The sequence below is a fragment of the Apteryx mantelli genome, chromosome 15, assembly GCF_036417845.1.
Source record: "Apteryx mantelli isolate bAptMan1 chromosome 15, bAptMan1.hap1, whole genome shotgun sequence".
Taxonomy (NCBI): Eukaryota; Metazoa; Chordata; class Aves; order Apterygiformes; family Apterygidae; genus Apteryx; species Apteryx mantelli.
Window position 1 is genome coordinate 19,164,805 of NC_089992.1, and position 21,837 is coordinate 19,186,641.

Genomic DNA, 21,837 nt, shown 5'->3' on the forward strand with positions numbered 1-21,837 from the left:
TGAGTTTGATGAGGACCAAGGTCTCAGAAGTGGTATTTTTTGTTCTGATCTACTTATATCCACCTTGCAAAGTCTGGAAATACATAGGAAAGGCAATATTACTAGCTAAAGTCCTCTCTCCCCCTATACACATGAATGTGATTCCATGGAGAGCTCTCCTTGTAATTAGCACTTTTTCCAATACAATTTGTAGGAACAAGCCAAAGGTGCCAATCCTCATTCAGGCAAGGTACCTAAATGCTGGCCTGACAGCAAATCCCACCGAAATCAGCCAGGCAATTTCCATGCTTAATGGTATATACATGCTTTTCCTCTAAACTGGGATCTAAATTTGTCAGAAGCATTATGGGCATATTTGAACAATACAGGAAGAGGTAGCTGGGAAGCTTCTGTCTTACCACTTCCACACATCTGCGGGAGACAGGAGGGCTTGCAGCCATCCCTCAGTCTGGCCACTGGATGGTTAGTGGCAGTGCCTTGAAAACTAAGAGGACAAGCACCGGCTTGTTTGCCTTGGGAGCAGAATGATCTGCATGCAATACCTGCAACATGCTGTGGGGCTAATATAGTCTTCCTCGACAGGGCTAAGCTGAGACCTCTCCATACCCTCAGTGCTCTGCAGCAGACATGCTATAGGAGACCCAACTTCTGAAGCTATACCAGAGGGCACGCTGAATCCAAACAGCTCTGAAACTCAGTTCAAAAAATGCAAATGGCTGCTATATTTTTCCCTAATCCCACTATCCATCTCATGATTTATCAGATCCTGGTCTGTGTCAACTTCTTATGGAAAATAACGGGGAGAGAGCTGGTAAGTTCTGTCCTGTGTAAATGAGTAATGGTTTTTATGGGGAAGGGAAAGGTCGCTAGTTTTTGCTGGTGACCTTAACAAGATGCATTTGAGACTACAGTTTTCCCAAGCCCATTGTGGCCATTTATCTGGGAGAGGCTTAAGGAAACAATGCACATTCAGACAGCAGTTAAATGATTAATGCTCTGGTAACTTTAATTTTGGCTAATAACTGTATGTATACCATTTAAACTACAACAATCCTGCTACGCATCCCAGGACAGTAAAATTAAAATAACAATGTAAAAGCAATGCAGCTGGTGAAAAAAGTCCTGTCAGCTGCATATGGTGAACATCAAAATAAAATGTGTAATTTTAAACACTGCTTAATGTTAAGTCTACAAAGTGGATCCATTAAATTAGCTTTGAATGTTATATAATTTTTTTTCTAGAAAGCATGACAACCACCTCTCCTTTAGCAGCATTAGGACACATGAACAGAGGGCTTGCCAATAGTCTTGGCACTGGGATTAGGTCATTCCGATCACTGAAAGCTTTGGCCTCTCTCTCTGCATCTGTTTCTCTGTATCTGTTTCTCTACATGTTGTTCCAGAAAGCAACTTGAACACAGCTTCACTATTTTGTGCACAGGAATTAGGTAGGTTTACAGCCCAGATTTCATGTCCTTTTCAACTCATATTTTATCTAGCATTTCTATTACAATGATACAGAAAAGTTTTACTTGAGATGTTTTCATCCTAAGTTATTCACTCTGCTCTAATTTTACCTGTATTCTAGCAAAACAGTAAAATGCATTGTATAATGTTTTTGTATGCTTGTGTATAGAAAACAAAAGCACTTACCTATTTCAACACTTTGAAAAGCAGAAGTTTCATACTGACGTGTATAAATTAATGAAAATAGTATGTAATATTTGTAGAATATTTTACCATATTTACATGAAAGTGATTTGAAATTCAAAACAAAGTGATTTGACCATTGTAAATACCTCCCCCTCCCGAGTTTCCATTCCATGAAAATTTCATAGCTTCTGTTCTCCTTTCAGAAAAGGAATCCAAGATGACGCTCAGCTTTACTGACTTGTGCTTTTTCTTGGTTTAAGCATGGTTTGCTAATGAACTAGGCATATATGACCAGCAGAGGCTAGTGTGGATCATTTCATGTTATTTGAATAAAGCACGAAACTGCTGAATTTTGTAAATGCCCAATGTTATTTTTTAGTTGAAATCAGGTGCCTGAACACAAGCATCTAACACCAATTCAGATGTGTAGCATATCAAAGATATCCTCACAGGACTATCATCCCACAAGCTTAGCATCCCACAGGCCCTGCTGAAGACCTAGGTCCTGCTCAGCAGCTAGGGGCCAGAGGGAATGGCATTAAGTGCTTATGTTTAGGTACCTCAGTTGCACACTTTGCCTTTTCCCCATACTAATGCTTTCCTAGAGTAAAAGACTAAGCTATAGAAAAGAGAGATAATATAGCTCTGCCTCATTGCTAAAAAGAATAATTTTAGAACATTGTAACTGAAATTGAAAAACATTAAAAAATGCTGCTGAGTGTTACAGATAGGTGAATGCCAGATTGCATTAGGGTTTTTATTTTTTCTAATTACTAAGGCTCTATCATCAGTGAAAAGTCGGTACCATGGTATTTACTATAGGGGAGGCAAGTAATGATCAAATTTATCCAGGCCATAGTCTGGAGTAGGGCACTAATGACTAATGTAGAGGACAAGCCACTTTTAACAGTCAGTTATTTCCCTGCACTGGAATAGGATATGCAACTGGAACACTAATCCAGAGCTCTTGCAAGACAGCCATCTCCCCTCTCTGCTTCCCACGCTGGCTCTCAGCCACTTTAAAGCATGGGTTTGTATTTCCGAAGGCCCAAATGGATCGGGTCCCATATACCTTTAGGCTACATCTCCATTTAGAGCCCCCAGCCACTTCCTTCCCTCGGTAGACAGGCAGGTCACAAGAGGCAAGATAAAGTGCCAAGAAGCAGAGCCAAGGCATTTCGGGTCACTGGGATCATGGCTCTGTGTGTGTGTGTGGGGGGGGGGGGGGCAGAGGGAAACAAAAAAAAACAAAAAAGCTTTTGGATGAGATTAGTATAATACAGAGCCTGGCCATCTCTGGGTCAAGCTACAGGACCCCCCTGATTCACCAGAAGGAGACCCACAAGCAGCAACTGGTTATTGGCAGCACTACTATTCAAACCAAATGAAGTGTACTGTCACTTGATGTCAAGCTCCTTCCCAGAAAGCAGCTGTATTGCTCTGGTGAATTAACTTTTTCAGAGATAGAAGGCTGATAAAAGACTCTGGGATCCTCTGGGATGAAAGACGCTCCTAAACAGCCAGACTTGTTAGTGTTTGGAAAAGAGGTGCCATGATGTCATTTTGTCTGCAAGCAACACTCTGAAACTCAGCAACACTAAGCTACTAACTTAGGAAAACACACGGACTCTCCACATTTTAAGTCCTCTGTTCAAACCTAGGCACGACAAATAACAAACAAAAACATGCATGTGCTCAGGGAAGGCTGGGAACCAGAAGAATAAGGACTTTGTAAGGAAGGCTCGACCAAATTTTTGAAGTGAAATGAGAACCAAGAACTAAAACAGGTACAAAATTCAATGGCAAGAATAAAAGATTCTCAACTTGGGATACTAAATATCAGGTTAAAGAAATCTTACCCAAACATAAAAGTCTGTTTCCCAAACTAAGCAGCTCAAGCTGGCTTCCATGTTTTCACACAACTTATGGTTAAGCTGTCCTTGGTGCAGGATGTTGTGGATACTACAAGTCAATGGCATAATTTCACATAAAACCCCTCCACTGAAGTCTGTGAAATACCCTGATATACCAAATACCTCTGGTTCAGACAACCCCTGCTTTGAGGATCGCTAGACAGGAGAGAGCTCAGAGGGGGAATAACTACATCCTCGCCCTGTTCTTACAGCACTCCCTGGACTGCACTGTTAGAGCACTGGGCAAGGCAGATCCTGGTCTGACCCAGTACAGCTGCTCTTATTCTCATATAGTCTCACGCTTATCTCTGGATTTAACAGGACATAAAACGGAAAAAGTTTGTTGTGAGCAGTATGCCTGATTCCCACCTGGGATTTTAGATCTTCTGTTTTATGAGCAAATTCATCTCCATAATTGAAAAATATTTTGGGGAATCAAACTTCAATAAAACCTAGTTAAATTACTAAGCGATTAGGATGTAATTTCAAAATAGCATACCCTGGGCTATGAGCACTGATCCAGCTAATCACATGCTGATTAAATCTTTTAAAAAGCTTTGGAATTTACCCTTTGCTCTTCAGTTCCAAACTGACAAAGGTTTCACTTTTATATAAAATAAAATATAAAAATCCCTACCAAAAATGTAACATTGGAAAAAGATATTTGCTACCTAATGTGGCCATCAAGGCAAAAATCTAATGCATTCCTAAATGAACCAACACGGAAGTAAATGATTTACTGCTGAATTATATTAGGAATAGACTTGATACTGTTTATCAGAATCAAGAGAGAATGAACCTCTGACTCACATCCCAATTCAGTGGTAGTTGAACTAACTTATTTCACCCCTTTCTGTGAAGAACATTTCTAAAGCATGACCTATGACAGAAAGATTTGAAAGGAGGGAAATTAAAATCAAATATGAACTTTGGAAAATAAAAAAGGAAAAACATTTAACTTAAATGTCTATTCTATTAAAAAAAAATACAAACAGTACATTTAGTAGAGCTTAGTAACCCCTGCTTGCTTTCTGCTAGCAAAGGTTTAAGCCATACAGCTATTAATCACATGAAAGCAGATATTAAAGGAATATTAATCCATACCAGCTGTTACATCTTTTACAGTGCTATTATTAGAGATTAATCTTTATATAACAAGGCTGCCTTTTCATGTCATTTCCAAGAGGACATCATACAAGCTGATATTGTTTTACAACGCATCTGCATTAAGGAGCAGAAGAAAGCAGGAAATAATGACTACATGATAAAATTATGTTCATCTTCATCCTTCAAATCTAAGGCACTTATGTTTAGAAGAGACACTGTCTGTCTCTGTAGTCAGTTAATTAGTTGTTCTTGTGACTGTAGAAAAACTGCTTTTATAGCATTGCTATTTACTTAAAAAGAAAAAGGATATTCTTTTAGTATTCTCTTATGGAAAGCTCAAGGCTATGTAATTTACTGTATCTAGCAGCATGGAATGAATCCAGTTAAAACATTTCACGTGATCTAATTTATGGATCGTAAAGAACATCATTTAGGATTGCAAGAGAATTTTAACAAAAGAATCAACATTGTGAGCATAATATTCTCTAATACAGTATTAAAACCCTGCTGGTGAACCAGGTTTTTACAGAGGCAATAGTTTTTACTGCTGGACACATTTCACAGACGACTGCACATGCAAACCCTAGAGAAAGTTCTGTTGGATCACTTGTTGATGAAATGCTATCAAAAAAAAACTATCAAAAAACTACCATAGTACAAAAACTATCATATTGTTCAGTAAAAGTGAAATTACTGGCAAAAAAGGCCAGCATTATCCATTAAAGACTATGAGATTACCATTAGAAATAAGCTTCTAATCTGTTTCTTGAGTTTTGGATGAGCTTGAAAGTGCTATGGGCAATACAAGCTGCACTAGGGAAATCAGTTGTCATAGTTACAGAAAATCTCCTACACTCTCTATATCTGCTGTCTCCTCATTTTGTTAAATGTAATGCAAAATCAGCTTCTTCTCTAATTATATGGCAATTGTTCATCAGGGTACCTTTGCTTTTTTTACTCATTTGGACTTCAGATCTTACTTACAGATGACACGTGCATTAATTTTATAGTACAAACTAAATGGTGAGAAAGAAGCTCTTTAGCTCAGGATTTCATGATTCACTGTTCTCCCGCTCCTCCTTGCAATTTGCATGCAACCTCCTTTGCAGCCATTGCCCTTTCGTTCTCCCCAGTTTGCAAGGGTTCCTCAGTGTCTCCCTTCCCTCAGTCTGCCCAGACTCCACCTGGGGAACCTTCTCTGTCTCAGCATGTCAGCTGCCTCTTCCACAACTCTCCCTGAACTTACCTCTGCTTTGAAAGTCTGCCACATACAACTGCCTTTCAGGGTCTCTGCTGTCTCTAAACCTTTCAACCCTTGCCTTTTCATCCACTGATGAAACAACTTTTATCTACATAGCACTGATTTTGACTCCTTTTCCTCTTTTCTCCTCCCAAATACAAAGTTCCTTAAAATCCCACTAGGTCACTTTCCTCTTCCTGTCACTTCCCAGAGCAAACTGGCTTTCCCATGTCACCTTGCTAATGCCTGTCGAGAACTTCTCCCACCTCCAAACTGGATATGGGGCCAACCATAAAATGACACTTGTGTCTCAATGCCAGTAACTTGCTTGTTAACAACTGGCAAAAAGACAGAGCAGATAGAGGTATTCACACTACAAAAAGCGATGCATGCATTAGGAGCCAAAACTAGGGCCCAGACGCATCTTTCTATAGTAAGCCTCTTAGCAGTTTTTCTGGTTACTTATTTTTTATTTAATAAGCAGGGTTTTTTTCCTCCCTGTAGGCAGCTCTGAAATCACAGAGGATAAAACAACAGAATCAGCCATTTTTACAGTTAGTTAGCAGAGTCAGACAGTTAGCTAGTTTTACAATAAATATGGATCTGTTCTGTAAAATCCTCCCATTCAATCTGTACATACCTCTGTTACCCAGCTGTGAAAAGCTGTTGCAGTGAAACCTTCAGCTATATACATGGTGAGTGTACTTTAACCATTCTCAGCTGCATTTCTCTATTTTATGTATAAGCTAATCACTTTGCCTGAAAAAAAACCTCAGTTTATTTATTCTTGGATAATTCAAATCTATTTAAAATTTGGGACAATATTTACACTGTTTTCCTGAAAACCTGGAAAAGGTATAAAAATGGGAGCAAAATGTGCCCTTGTCCATGAAGAGAAGACGCTTCAAAGCCATTTATATCATATCAAAATAATATCAAATAATAATAATAAAATAATAATAATTAAAGGATATCGAAATAACATTTGGTCTTTGGATTTCAGTGGCAGAATTTGGCTGTGAACACCTTCTCAACACGCACAAGTTTGCTGACCTGAAAGGTGCATTCTAGGAATGAATGGCTTTCTCTTCTTGCTCTTTGCAGATGTTCGAGACTTTCCCTTTCACTGATCGTTTGCCTCTCATATATTTTGGCCTCCCATTTCCAGTTCTCTGGATGGCTAAGGTTTAGCTTATTTTCTATTTTTCATAGTGGGGAAGAGTATCTTTATTACAGGCATCTACACCAAGAGAAAAAACTGGTATTTGGCAGCCCTGGGCAGGTGTATGCACGAGCAATTCTTACATCACAAACGGGTTAAATAGAGAATTGAAGGTGGGAGATATGATCAGACAAACACTAAATCAGTTTTCTAGAAAAGAGAAAGGTTCCTTTTAACCATCTCCAGCTTTTCTAACTTTTCCATAAGGGGAGATCACAGAATTTGCACTAGAGATTGTGGGCCACACTTAATGGGAAACAATTTCTACCAAGTGGACAATACATATAGGACAGAAGGGGAAAGAGAGAGAGGGAAAGTTGCCAAAGGGTGGGTGGCACAGCTAGTAATAAAACTATGAATTTAAGCTGCTGATCCAGCATCCCATCCACGACACTTCCTATGAAACAGCTTTTTCAGTGTTCTCTCACTGTTCCTTTACTTTGCTACCTGTGTTTTTTTCACCTCATTTTTAAGGACTGACTAAATTACAGGAATATTCATCTGCTGTGGCAGATTCTGCTACTCTCAGAGTCCTGCTACTTTGAGAGGCTGAAATTAAAAAGCCCCAGGAAGGTTCTACTCATAATGAGTGATGGTTGGAACTAGGTGTAATTAGGAGTGGAGAGCACTAAGTACCCAGAATCACAGAATAGTTGAGGTTGGAAGGGACCTCTGGAGATCATCTAGTCCAACCCCCCTGCTCAAGCAGGGTCACCTAGAGCACATTGCACAGGATCGCGTCCAGGTGTATTTTGAATATCTCCAGAGAAGGAGACTCCACAACCTCTCTGGGCAACCTGTTCCAGTGCTCTGCCACCCTCACAGTGAAAAAGTTTTTCCTCATGTTCAGATGGAACTGTCTGTGTTTCAGTTTGTGCCCGTTGCCTCGCGTCCTGTCACTGGGCACCACTGAAAAGAGTCTGGTCCCATCCTCTCGACACCCTCCCTTCAGATACTTGTACACGTTGATAAGATCTCCTCTCAGCCTTCTCTTCTCCAGGCTAAACAGGCCCAGCTCTCTCAGTCTTTCCTCATAAGAGAGACGCTCCAGTCCCCTAATCATCTTAGTAGCCCTTCGCTGCACTTGCTCCCCAACCTGCATACTTCACTAAAAGATCAACTAACCTCCTATCACTAGCTGAGACATGAAGCATAACTACTTTCTAGCGGAATTGCTTTTCCTTGGTTTACCCATACTACATCTCATAGGAAAACAAAAGGATAGCCGTGTAAGTCATAAAGTATCACTTACAGACACACACGGTATGTCTCCTACTACTGTAAATCCCTGCTTTGTCCCAGAAGCATTCTTACATGCCTACTTGTTCCTGTTTGTGTTTGGAAGTCAAGAGCGAGCTTCGCTGCATTCGTGAGCATTCGCTTTTGTTTTTAACAGGTAGCCACTCTTGACAGCTCCCTTCTATAAAGCTGCATGCATCAAAGTGAGAAATAGCTTACGGCTTTCTGCTCCAATTTTTCCCTGCTCAGAATTGAGAAAAGCTTGTTTGCAGGCCTTCAGTGACAGGACCCAGGGAGAGACGCTGGTAAGCTACAACCGGCAAGAGTGCAGTGTGAACCAAGCAACAGCGGCAGGGTTTTTCTGAATCAGAGCAGGAATACTTTGTGTTGGGAGATGTGCAGGGACACACAGCTATGAGAGACATAGAGGCACCTGAACTCTGCAGTTGACAGGAGTGCATATAAACAGCCAGCCAGAACAAGATCAAATTGCTAAAAAACAAACAACATGATTCCGTAATTCACAGACAGATTCTGACATTTAATAGCTCTTCCAGGAATTCAGAGGAAAGATTTTGTCCTCTCTTCATCTGCTGAAGTGCCAATCTTAGTTTCATCATAATCACAGGCACAAGTCAGGTGTTAGGGAACATTTCAAAAATATCATCCCTTAAAACTGAAGGCTCTGCACATGTGCAACATGAAAGATGACAGTTCTCCACTGTTCCCTTTGGCAGCTTCTCCTTTGTCTAACACTAGTGAATCTTCATACTAAATCCATGCTTTCATTGATGCAGCTAACACAAGAAACAGCACAGAAACAATTCCTATTACTCCTGCCATTGCAATCTGCCAACCTATATTAGCCCAGCAATTTTATCTGGACAAAAACTCTCCTTCTTGCCCTAACCTCCTGTAATAGGTTATTAAGACACTGCATTTCAGAGTAGTCCCTCTGTACACATAATTTGCCTGTTGTTTAAATTTATAAAGGGGTAAAAGTTATTAAATATGTGCATGATTGCTATGTGTTGGACAGCAGACCAAGCCTATGGAGACATCTGCAATTTACAATGCATTTACTTATTCTGCTGGACAAACCGCACTTGCTGTAAACTGTGGGGCTCACACAGTATTTGCCCAGACATACAGATGTTCTGTGAGATATACCCATGTTCCTTATAAAGTAACAGCTAACATCAATTTGAAGTATTTGCCAAAATACTTTGGGCTTAAACACACTGAAGAACGCCAATAAACTCTAACAAAACTCATGACATTCTCACTGAAGGAAGCCATGATGACACTACTTCTCATTTTTGAGAAATAGTGGCTGTACATAGGGAGCATTTTAGTCAGCGGTACGTGAAGTGAAAACAGCTACTCAGTGCAAGAAGTATTATCTCTGGTTCCATGATGACACCTTATCTTGAACAGCAAGCTTCCGCCTTTGTGGTAACCTTCCCTTCATGACACGGATCACATATTACTTGCCGTATGCATACACCATCTGCTGCTCTAGGATGTCTGCAGTATTTTGACTTGTAGAGAAGGGGATTACTGCAGTGCTGCATGCCTAGCTATGCTGGGTGACTCATACCTGCAGAACACAGACTCGGCTCTTTATGAACAATTTCCGACAACAAATAAAGACTCCTAAAAGCCACGTCTTACAATGTCTTTCTTAAGAAGAAATTTACAGGACACCAAGAAAAGCATCATGGATTCTCCTAGGAGAACCATTTAGTTTGTCCTATATTTCAAATTGTATAAATCCTCTACTGTATTGATATTCTTTCTGTGGATGGTATGTCACAGCAAAACAAAAGCCTTATAACTGACTTGGCCAATTGTGCATCCTGTTCAGAAGGTTAAGGGATTTGTTTCCAATTCCTGTTGTGATCAACTGGTACTGTCTAAGAATACTCTATTACAGACTGTTTTTTCACAATGCTCTCATCTAGTTTATTGAAAGACATTAAGATACCAAACCAACACTGAACTGATTCTGTGTGATTCAGTGAGGCACTTCAGTAAAAGAGCCAGTATAATCCTCTCTGTAAAAAGTATACAATGTATAAAAGATTTGTCAAAATTTGACAAATTTATATTCTCAACTATAACATTTTCCAGTTTCTTTTAAAAATGCAGCTATGAGACTGATCCTGTTGTAATAGTCATTGATTTTTCTAACTTGTTGTTCCCTTTTTTCATGAAACAGAAATGTACTAGCTGTACTGCTGTCTCAGTTCAGGAGTCTGCACTAGAGATCACATACAGCCAAGTGCAGATTTTGCTTGTTTGAAAAGGGGCAACTGCTAACTTGTTGGCCTGTTCTCCCCACAGAAGCCATCTACTAGTTTTCTTTAGGTCCAAGACATTCCAGCTGTGATGACAGCTTGATTATTCTCCTGATATTTTCTGATCATTAAGGAACATGCAGAACCTGCTCTTATGGAGAAATAAAATATTATATCTAAGTTATCTTCTTACTTCCATCACTCAACTGACTTCCCAAAGAGGAAAACACACAGCAGTGTTGTTCTCTTGTGCTATTCAGACACTGGCCAAAATGTTTGCAGGAAAAGAATTTCTTAGTCACAGCGGAATTTTTTTTTTGGGAGGGAGCGGGGGGAGAGAAGAAGAGAGAGAGAGGGAGAGAGAGATTTTAAATACTCAAATATGAACGTGTACGAAAATGTACCTGCTGTTACCAAGCGACCTATCTAATCATAACTGCAGTATTAAACAGTTGCAGATAACTGTTCCAGACAAACCCGTGATATGATAAACTATTTGCCTTAGTCTGAAGGTCCAAGAATCCTTGCATCTTTGTAGTCCATGAAAGATTTTCTAATGGATCACTGAACAATACTGTATTTCTTAAAAACACTTAAAAAAAAAGACTGATACTTTCTATACTAGTGCTGTTGAGATTTTCAGAGATAACTAATGTATTTAGACACAAATATTTGATTTTTTAAAAATCATTTAGACATTACTGATATTTCCTTGTACCACATTTGATAGCCAGCAAACAGACCATAATGTAGGCAATAAAGCATTAAAAATAAATTAGTCTCTATGAAAGCTTAAATCTGAGCATCTGGAAAGCCAGGTACTATATATATCTTTATACACAAAATTGCAGAGAATTCAGAAGCATGGAAAAATTATAGGCAAACAGAAATAAACAATTTCCTTTTCAGAAGAACAAGAAATGAGTAATAGTAGGTACATCCTAAAGATATTTAGATCAAGTCAGTGGAGATGGTAGGCAGAGATAAAAGTACTGTCTAGTAGCTGAAAGGTAATACAAAGTCATTCCCATTAGTGGGAATAGCAGATCCATGATGTACACCAAGATGAGCTGTTTCCTTTTTAATAACCTGAGATGTTTACAGGAAACATAACCAAAACACACATGTAGATGTTCATATAGACAAGCATACTCCTTTTCTTAAACACTATGAGTTTTATGCTTCATTTATAGCTTTCACTGCTGAGGCACAGTATAATGCCTTTAATTGGGTAGCAGTCAGCAGCTGGTGTTTTTGTAAAACTGCTGAAGAAGTAGGATAGTGCTTTATATCAATGTGGTCCTTAAAGGGAATGAAAGAGGTGGGCTATGCTCCTCTAGATCACTGCTTTAAAAATCAAGGGAATACATGGTAAACCTAAGCAGAGCAGAGAGCTGAGAAGAGATATTGGCTGTTTTAATTACTCTTGCTATTCAGTACTATTGCAGTAAAAACTAAGAGTCAAAAATTATGAACTAGCACTGCACTGTTACATATTCCTCATAAAAAATTCCACACCCTTAAGGGTTAGAGTGAAGGTGAAATTTTCATCATAAATCTGTACATTTAGCTACGTCATGGCTTGAACCATTTGCTATCTAGGTTTTCCAGACATATTTCAAAAGTAGTAAATCTCTGTAAAACACACACACACAGTTTCAAGCTCTGTTTTCAGCTGTATGAGTTATATCATTAACAAAAGTTTATATTTAATGCAAAACAGTCTCCCCAAACATAACTGCACTTAGATTTCCTGCCTTGAGATATCCTGGCTCTCAGGTGCAATCACTGCTGCTTCCCTGTATGCTGATAGAGCATGTGCTATTAGCCTCAAAGAGCCAACAGACATCATTTAAGCAGAACGTACCACTGAGTAGAAGTACCACTCTCAGCTTACTGCATAGGCTGTGATTTAAATTCTAAAAACTATTTTTATCAACTCTAGAAATAATATTTTTCTCATGAAAGGTAGGACTTTTGTTTCTAAAATGAACATTAATGCAAATAAATAGAAAGTCACCAAAAGAATTAGGAAGACTAAAACAAGAAAAGCCACAAAGGGAATGCTAGCTTTTAAAATACAATATCTCTGATCACAAATTGAACTTCATTATGAAAAATAAAATCTGCATTGTGTTCCTTCTAGCTTCACTTGACTAGTCTTGTCCTATGTGATTAGTAGGACCAGATTAAACAGTTTTCATCTATGTATATTATTCTGACTGTATTTCAATCAGGGAATAAAATTCTGTATGCTTTGCAATGTCAGGATAGGCTTGGGGACATTAAAATAACAACAACAAAAGGCTTACTGCACCTGGGGCACTATGCATGCATTATGGATTTCCTATTCCAATTTTTCACGTTTAAGTAAGCCTGAATATAGAAAACAACATTTTAAAGGGGAAGTCATTCTCTATCATTTCCTTCATCAACGGTTCTCTGTATTAGTCAATAAATACAGTTAATATTACCAGCCAACAGAATTACTATTCACCTTTGAAAAGTCATTTGGGTGATAAAGCAAGCAATATACATCTGTTCATGAGACTGAAAGTTTTACTGGGTGACAGTCTGGCTTTTCTTTCTACTTGGACACAGCCATGAGGCATCTTAAGAAGCAACTGTGCAAGTAATGGGTAAAGGTGCACAAAGTGACACTGCTTCTAAATACTAGCTGATATTTTAATATGCTACTTTCCTTTTATACCTATCAGCAGAGAATAGAGCCCAGTGCAAATGCTTCAGTCTCCTGTTTTTCTTCTTAGTGTTCTGAGTTTGGACCTCGGGACAAGGACTGGAGAATTTGTTTTTTCTCTTAGTACCCTGTCTGTAATATGTCCTGTAATATTGGTATCACATGCAACTAGACTAGCTAGTAACTAGACTCTTTCTCTAGTAGAGAAAGAGGCCAGGGTCCCTAGTTACTATCAAAATAAAAAACTTTACTATATATGACTTTATCCCTTGACAGTGCTTACAGTTCGCTTGGTGATGGCGATGACCATTAATCTCTGCTGAAATTCTTTACTAGAATCTGACTCTCTAGCATTGTAAGCACCACCAGAAATTAGAGATAAGAGGGCTGAAGGTTGGAGGGGAGGCTATTTCTCATTATTTGAATGGAGTCAAACAGTCTGAAAATAGGTCAGTAGAGCTGGAATCTAAGTAGTTCTGAGCTGAACCTAGTCCATATTTGCTCCAAACGAATTCATCAATTTTAAATTCTTAATATGCATCTACTACTTGCAAATGACATTAACAGAGTGAGCTTGGCATGAGGCGATTCCTTTATGAGGTATTTCTTACCCCCCTTTGGCTTTTTCATTTATATACTGCACAGCACATGACCTAACCACAAAATGAATTTCTTGTAGAATAGGTCTGTGTGGATGTCCAGTGAATCACATCAAAATCCTTTACACATCCTATCAGTCTTCTCATTTCTTGCATCTGAATTTGGCATGAACACTAAGTATCAATAGGTATTAAAATATGATTTTGACTATGGATAGGAATAATTATCATCTAACTCTGTTTGGTGATATTTAACCCAAAGATCCTAAAGACACAGTGCGCCTACGAAAGAACTCCCATAATGGGAATAAGATTCATTGCTAGAACCATTGCACATGACAGATACCTTTGAGACTTACATGAGCACAGAGGGAGAGAATCATTCTTATTTATAATGGTACCAGCTGTTAAAAATATAAAGGGAAAGAAATATCTCCAGCCATTTCCCACAGATCATACTATTTGGGTAATTGCAGACTTACCCTTTGTGATCCAGATGCTGAGCCCTTAAATGAAGTGCGTTTGAAGGAGCCACTCATCCTCCGTAAGGAATCTGTGAATTTTCCTCCTCTTCCTTTCTTAATCCCCTGACCCTTACCCTCCATAAGGGACCTAGGACCCCACCACCAAAGAGAACTCTAATTTTTATCATATAGTCTGAGCAGTTTTTACTGAAGCCAACAATCCTTAAGTTACAGCTTAAATAAATAAAAAGAGAGACTGATGCATAAAACAAAATCAAAGCCAAGTAAATGAGGCTCCTGTTCTGATGTGCACCCTGTCACAAGTGTTACCAGCCAGCTAGATAAGTAGAAAAACAAGGCAATGCACTGATACAAACTGCTGTCCCCCTCCCTCTTCTCTACCAACTCTGTAATCAGGCTTAATGCACACAGCTTCTGCAAGCTATGGTTTTTAATGGACAGAGATTTAATAAATGGTGATTGAAGGTAAATCTACTTTAGAAGCAGCAGCCTGAAAGGTTTTTATTCGTGCAAAGCACAGGGCGGTCAGATGGAAATTATTCTGGTATCAGTAGGAAGGCACACGAAAAGAGCAGATGGTCCTCAGCAGACTACGAGTTAGAGGCTTGGTGGAATGTTAAAGGATAACTGCTGATGGTGAATCTGCCTACAGCAGACCAAGGGATGAAAGAGGCAAGGTTTCAGAAACAAGCAACCCACAAGATCACTTGCAAGTTTGGTTCTAATTAAGTAGAGAATAGGGGCTGTGGCAAATAAAGGTGTGGTCTGTATTATCTTCATGAATTCTCATGAATATCTCAATTCATCCATTTTGTACTATTTTGCCTAAATATGCAGAGTGAAAGCAAAAGGAGACGGTTAGGAGGGAATAAACAAAAACTAAGGAAGAGACCAGGTGCCTTAAAAGAACAATGATTTTGTTATTGACTAGGAAATAGTTAGCTGGCTCCAGAAAGACTTGCCTTCTAAGGCGTGACCTAGGAATCAGTTAAAGAGTTTGGCTTAGACAAGAAGATGGATGAGAGCATAGAGGAACTGGAGATATATTTCAGAAATATACACAGGGACTGCTGACTTGCCTGGTTGTATCTGTGAGGTAAGTAGGAAACATCACCAGTCTACAGGATCTGACTATTCTCTCTCTCTCTCTCTCTCTCTCTCACACACACACACTTTTTTCCCCCCCTATTCCCTGGCTTTGCCCTTTTGTCCTTCCATAAAGATGAAGTCAGTGCCAGACTTACTGCTTCCAGCTCATTAGAGGAGGCAAAAGAAATCATGTTAAAGACTGAAAACAAAGCAAAACAAAGAACTGGAAGAGGCCACTGGACTGAGTTCCATCAGTTCTGTTGTTCTGATCAGTACTGCTATAACCATGAAAATGAGACCGGATGTCCTAAGCTGGCAAGGATAAGAAGCTGGCTACCCACAACAAACTTAAAGCTGTGCTAGGAAATGGGAGAGTAAAAGTTCCACACACTGCAGAGGAATCATGAGGCATGGATACTAAAGGATAACAAAAGAGGTCTTCCTTTTTAAGAATTCATTAAGGCTAGGCAAAACCAAGGAAAGTAAAATTAGCATCTTTGACAAGACTTTTGCCAGCAGCCGTTGTATAGAGCTGTTTTAAAACATGGCTTGGCTAAAGTGGACAAGGCTGAGGTAGAAGTTGGCAAATGAAAAACAGAAATCTGGCAAGGACAGTAAGCTGGCAGAGCATGGACAATCAGAAGGGGAGCAGTGATCAGACAAGCTACTTTACAAAATAGCATCTTGTAAACTCCTTGTATATCCTCCTCTCCAAAAGGCTCTTAATTATATCTGTTCAGTTAGCAGCAAAACATCACAATTACTGCATAGTCTTCTGTACTGCATCATCAAGTTAGTTGCAGAAAATAAAACTTTATTGGGTCAAAACCTACCCTGTTGTGAGTTTGAACTGTTATGATCTCTAAAACAAATGGAATCCCATTCACACCAGAGCTTGATTTACCCAGTCCTGCCTTTTTCATCCACAAGAGTGATCACTACATTCTTGGGCATATTCTCAGCCACTGGAACCTGTTACAGCAGTCACTTCTATCAACTCTGACAAGTTTCATGAGCTGAGAATTTGTCCTCCTGATCTAGCATCTTGTTTGATAATTATAAACAAAGTGCAAAGACACTCAGATAATAGCTCATACTGGAAGTGATGGTAGGGAGAACATGTTTTGAACTGTTATCTAAACAAATCCAACATGAATGCTGTCAAGGAACAAAAGAAATATATATTCAAGGCTGCTTTGCAGAGTTCCTCTTCTTCAGCCACGACCTGTGTCCGAATGCAATGACTGAAACGGAGGTGCATTCTAGCCACTATTTGTGGTGCGACCTCATGAAGAAGCATCATGTTATGAGAGTGCAATTTCCTGAGGTGATGTTGGGCTACATTACTCAGAAGAGATGACTAACGGTATTTTGGGAAAGGACAAATATGGGGACATGTTTATTGAAGCGTGAATGTGGCTTACTCAGCAAGAGAAACTGGCTGTAAGAGAATTCCACTCTCTTCAAGGCCCAGGATTGCAGCCAGATTAAATGCAAAGGTCACCCTGCAAGTGTTAAGAACACAACTGAAAAAGAGGGATGGATTTTTAAAGAAAATTTTGAATAGAAATGGCCCCCAAAGAATTTACGTAGAGACAATGAAAAGATCTGTCATGGGATAGGCAACATTTATCATGCTCTAATGTATAGCAACATGACCAAACTGCTGTAACACAAGGACAGTGCTCTTTTTTGCCTTTCTCACTTGGAAAAGCAGCATAGGAAATTGTTGGAGCAATTCTTTTCAGACTGTGTTCTGCAACATACTGAGTATGCCAGCTTGACTGTGCAAAAAGGTAATCTTCAGCCTCCACTGAAAATGCATCTTGAGGGAGCTGCCAGCTTTCAAACAAACAATCCTGCTACCTCCTGGAACAGGATAACTAACTGCAGCTGCCTGCATTGAAAACAAAGAAGCTGAAAGTATTAGATGGGGGGCAGGAAGTTAGGGTTAATTTTTGTAATCGAGCATTTACATTTCTCAGCCTCTCCTCATTCTGCCTTTATTTTCACATGCTTAATGTAGCCTCACTCCAGTTTAGGAAGTCTCTAAGTACTGGAAGTTAAAATTCATAGGATGATGTCCACCTGTAGCAAAAATCATCAGTGTCATAAGTGTTTTTAACTTTTTAAATTAGTTTCCTAATGTTCTTCCATTTTCTCTCACACACTTTTCCGAAAGTAGTTCAGAATATGAATTTATTCTCCAAGACACAGTGTAGAATGGGAAAAAGAAATTCATTCATTCATTCGGTTGTGTTTATTCTGTGATTGCAAAACTTTTGTCTGAGTTCCCTGTGACTGTTTTTGGTATGTTTTAAGGACCACACCAGATTTTCACAAGTCACTGGCACCCAGAAGACCTTCCAATTCAAGAGCCTGTTGAAAGCCTTCTAGCAATCAGTGCAACAGAAGCTGCTGAATACTAACCCCAGTTGAAAAATCAGGCAACTAAGTTCTAAAGTTCTTCTCCCCACTGTGTTTACATAAAACTTCAAGGGCTGTTCTCACACCAACAGATATTACACTAAACAAAAGGAACAGAAACATGTACCATCCTAACATTTTCAAAAGCTCTCATGTGATTTAGAAGCACAAGTTTAATTAATTTTCTAAAAGAGCTTGTGGTTTTAGGAGTGCAGGAATCCTTTTAAACCAATTTGTTACCAAAGGTTCCCGTGCCTCTTTGGGAGTTTTCCACTTCATCACTTGAGTTGATTCAATGGTTTGTGTGGTCTAAATCAGATCTGTGCAATGAGCTGGTTTAAATCAGCCCCGGGGGAGGAGAGAGGGTGGTAATCTCTTGCAGCAGGATGTGGTCGGCAAGGAATTAATATCTGACATAATAGGGGAGTGAAAGACCGTTAAATTGGCTCTGTAACTGAACAATCCATGTCATAAAAACACACACCTGTCACTCAGTGTTTTGCAAAAAAACAAACCAGGTAAATTCAGATTATGAAAAATCCAAGACAATGGACCATACATTCCCATGTAAGAGAAAGTGGAGGACAGGTACTCTCAGTTGGCAAGATCCTCCACCTTCAATGTCCTTCATAGCCTGCTCCCTAGGAAAAGCAGGATGCATTCACATCCAAGTACACAAAAGGACCGTGTAAGACAAATACCTGTATACCCTACAGATATCACACCACAGAAGCTTAAAATCTGCACTCATGGAGTCATCCAGGGCTCAAAGGCCATGTCACCATTTGTTTTTAAAAATGTAAATGATTTGGTTAATGATAGCAGTAGTTGTCTCAGCCTATAGAAAATTCAAAATGAACTAAATTGCTCTTATTGTTCCTGGTTAGAGTGTTCTGTGACATCACATCAGAGACATAGTTCAGGAAAAAAACATGATAGGTTCAATGCTTTTATCTATAGTCCACCACGTCAGCTGAAATGTTTCCACCGACTTCAGCAGTCAAACTTTAAATGCAGAAAGTAGTAGTGCATAATCCTATGAACTTTACTTACATAAACAGACTGGAATAGGATAGTCTTATATGTGTATAAAGGCTTAAATGTAAAAAATCTGTAGAATTAGGCCATCACTTTGCAACCAATGAGTATTAAACTAAAACTATGTTTCTTCCCAGATAATGGACACTAAAACAAAAACTAAATGCACATCTAAAACTAGAAAAGTTGCTTTTGTACAGAGAGTCTTAAAGGAATATTTTCTGCAGAAAGGTGTGCTGGTGTCCTTTGAAATATCTGACATTTCTAAACCTATAAAATGAGAAAATGTTAACCAAAAAAACCTACATTCTATACATAAGATGTATACATATACATCTATTTATTAATTAGGCTAAGAACAGGAGTTGATGGTATTGTGCTTGGTGCTGCATAAATGCAGTTCCAAAAGTGCTTACTCCAGAACAGTCATAATCAGTTATGTTTTGCTACCAAAACATCCAGGCAAGTGATCCTGCAAACAAACCCATTTGCACCTTTCAAAGGAATTTTTCTGCATAAGAACATGAGCGTACACCAGGATCATCTGAAATCACTGTGGTGCTGTGAGCTACCTATTATTATTTTGAATCATTTCAAGTCTTCGGAAGCCCATCTGTTATTGTTACCTGCAAGATAAACCTGCTACCCTCCCAAGCTGAAAATAAAGGGAAATGTCAAAATTACTCTTCAACGTGACTTAATCCTGTTTATCCTTCATACACTCTCTACAAGTTGGCTAACTTCAGAGGGCCGGTTTAGTCATTTAACATATTTTTAACTCTTAAAAACCCAACCACTTCCTATATCTTTTTGTGTCATTGTAGTATATATAAAAAACTGCAGGAAATCAGACTAAATTCTAATGGTTTTGCACAATAAGCTCAGAAACATATAATGGAGAGCCAACTGGAGAACATTTTATATTCAAGTTAAAGGAAAAGAGCAAGACATTTCCTGATACTGATGAAGTACTTTGCTTTCCAAATCAGATAATCTTGCAGCAGTAGATTCAGTTTTGAAAGAACAATATGAAAACAAAACTGTAAGTAAGTACACACTCATTCTGAAGCCTCATGTACCTCTTCAAACAGTAACAACAAAATGTTTGTCATTAACATTTGAAGAACTACTACTGTCTGGTTATACAGGCTTCTCAGTGGTATACCAACAGCACTGCGCTTGCGTTTTCTCTTTTCCTCATACAGAACATTTTTCAGCCCTTGCCACCTGCACACACCTACACATTCAGATGCACTGATGGTGATTCAGGCAGTTCAAAGAAGTATTACATTACTTTTACGTCATGAACAAAAAGCTATGAAACAACTGCTAGGTCTCATTATCGGCCAAAAGAAACAAAACGCCCCACTACAACACCATAGTCCCTTCCAACCTCAACCATTCTGTGATTCTGTGAAAATCTATTGCTTTTAGAAAAAAACAACACTTATTTTCCCTAAGAATTGTATAGTTTCCCTCTTTACTAAGAACTAAAGAATTGGGTTTTAAATGTTCTTCCTTGTTCTTTTGAGTGCCTCTCTGCTTCTGCTGTACAAAAGAAGAACAAAGAAGAGAGGGAGGGAGAAAGAAACCAAGAAAGAGAGAAAATCTAATGACAATAAATACCATATTTATCAACATAATTGCAGAGCAGGCAGTGATAATGCTCCATAGCAGGGTAGTATAACTTAGTACCAAATTAGAGAGAAAGATGTTGAGGTTCAGACAGTCAGAGACAGTCAGACACTGGGGGATCAAAAGTTACACAAACCATGAACAACCAGTTTTATCATCAAGCTCTACTACAACTGGTGCCTGAGGCAGTCAACATAGGTGTCATTTAGTTTTAGAATCAGTAGAGTTTTTATAAGAGCTATCTTTGGAGAGTTGCTGACATTAGGTACAGAACAAAGAACTGTTTTTCCACGCTACATTCTGGGTTATAATTTCTGGTCTTACTATTAACCTGAGCAAGACCTAAAGGATGGGTGATTTCCATGAGACATGTAGTTATGGGGGGAAACCAAAATCAAATGAGTCAAACAAAAAAATCCCAAAGCTATATATCCCTAAATACAAAATACAGAAGTTTTACATTTTCAAGTTCTGATGAAAAATACACACTCCATAAAATCATATGTTGTTTTTCCTTGAAAGTATGATAATTTTCCAGGCAAAGTGCCTTTGTTATTTGCAAAAAGCTTTTTAATTTTGTAATACGGAGCTTGACATCTTTCCTAACTCTGAATAACTGCAACTCAAATAACGAAGACCTTTTGGGGAATTGTACACTGTGTTCACAGAACTCTATTTAAAACCCTATGTGCTCAACAAAACTGATAATGGGAGCACTATGCCTTCAGTTCCCTTTGACAGTTTACACTATAGTTTTCCATACTTAGACACATTATTGTTTTATCTTTCTTATAGTTTTTAGCCATTACATACTTCAACACCTCTTGATTCTTTTGTTTCTTTCCCTGAAATGAAGCATAGACAGAACATCGTTCAGTGCTGATGACCTACCATGGGAATGAGCACGGTGTAGGTTGCTGGGCGCTGTTGTCTTCTGGGTATTTGGTGAAGAAAGGCTGAGGTCTTTTTCTGTAAACTACATATCATCAAAGCAATGCTGTACCAACCTAGGGAAAAGCATATTTGGATTAAAACTGTCACAATTTACAAAACAGAACTCAGACAGTATATAACTGACAGGTGACATCTGTAGAAAAGAAGCTCCATTTAGTCAATTTCAGGCTTAACACTTAAAAAGCTAAGAGGAAGACTGTGGACTACTTTGTGGTATTTTTGCTTCAGCATTTTCTAA

At 38.8% G+C, this 21,837-nt stretch overlaps 1 protein-coding gene across 1 annotated transcript in view; it reads right to left on the reverse strand.

Annotated features, from left to right (window-relative positions):
* TRPM1 (transient receptor potential cation channel subfamily M member 1) overlaps window positions 1–21,559 on the reverse strand; it is a 97,925-nt gene extending 76,366 nt beyond the window's left edge. The window contains exon 1 of the mRNA XM_067305369.1: window positions 21,537–21,559. Within this exon, the coding sequence (XP_067161470.1) occupies window positions 21,537–21,539 (3 nt within the window). The 5' untranslated portion in view covers window positions 21,540–21,559. The remainder of the gene's footprint in view (window positions 1–21,536) is intronic.
* Between the last annotated feature and the right edge of the window lie 278 nt (window positions 21,560–21,837).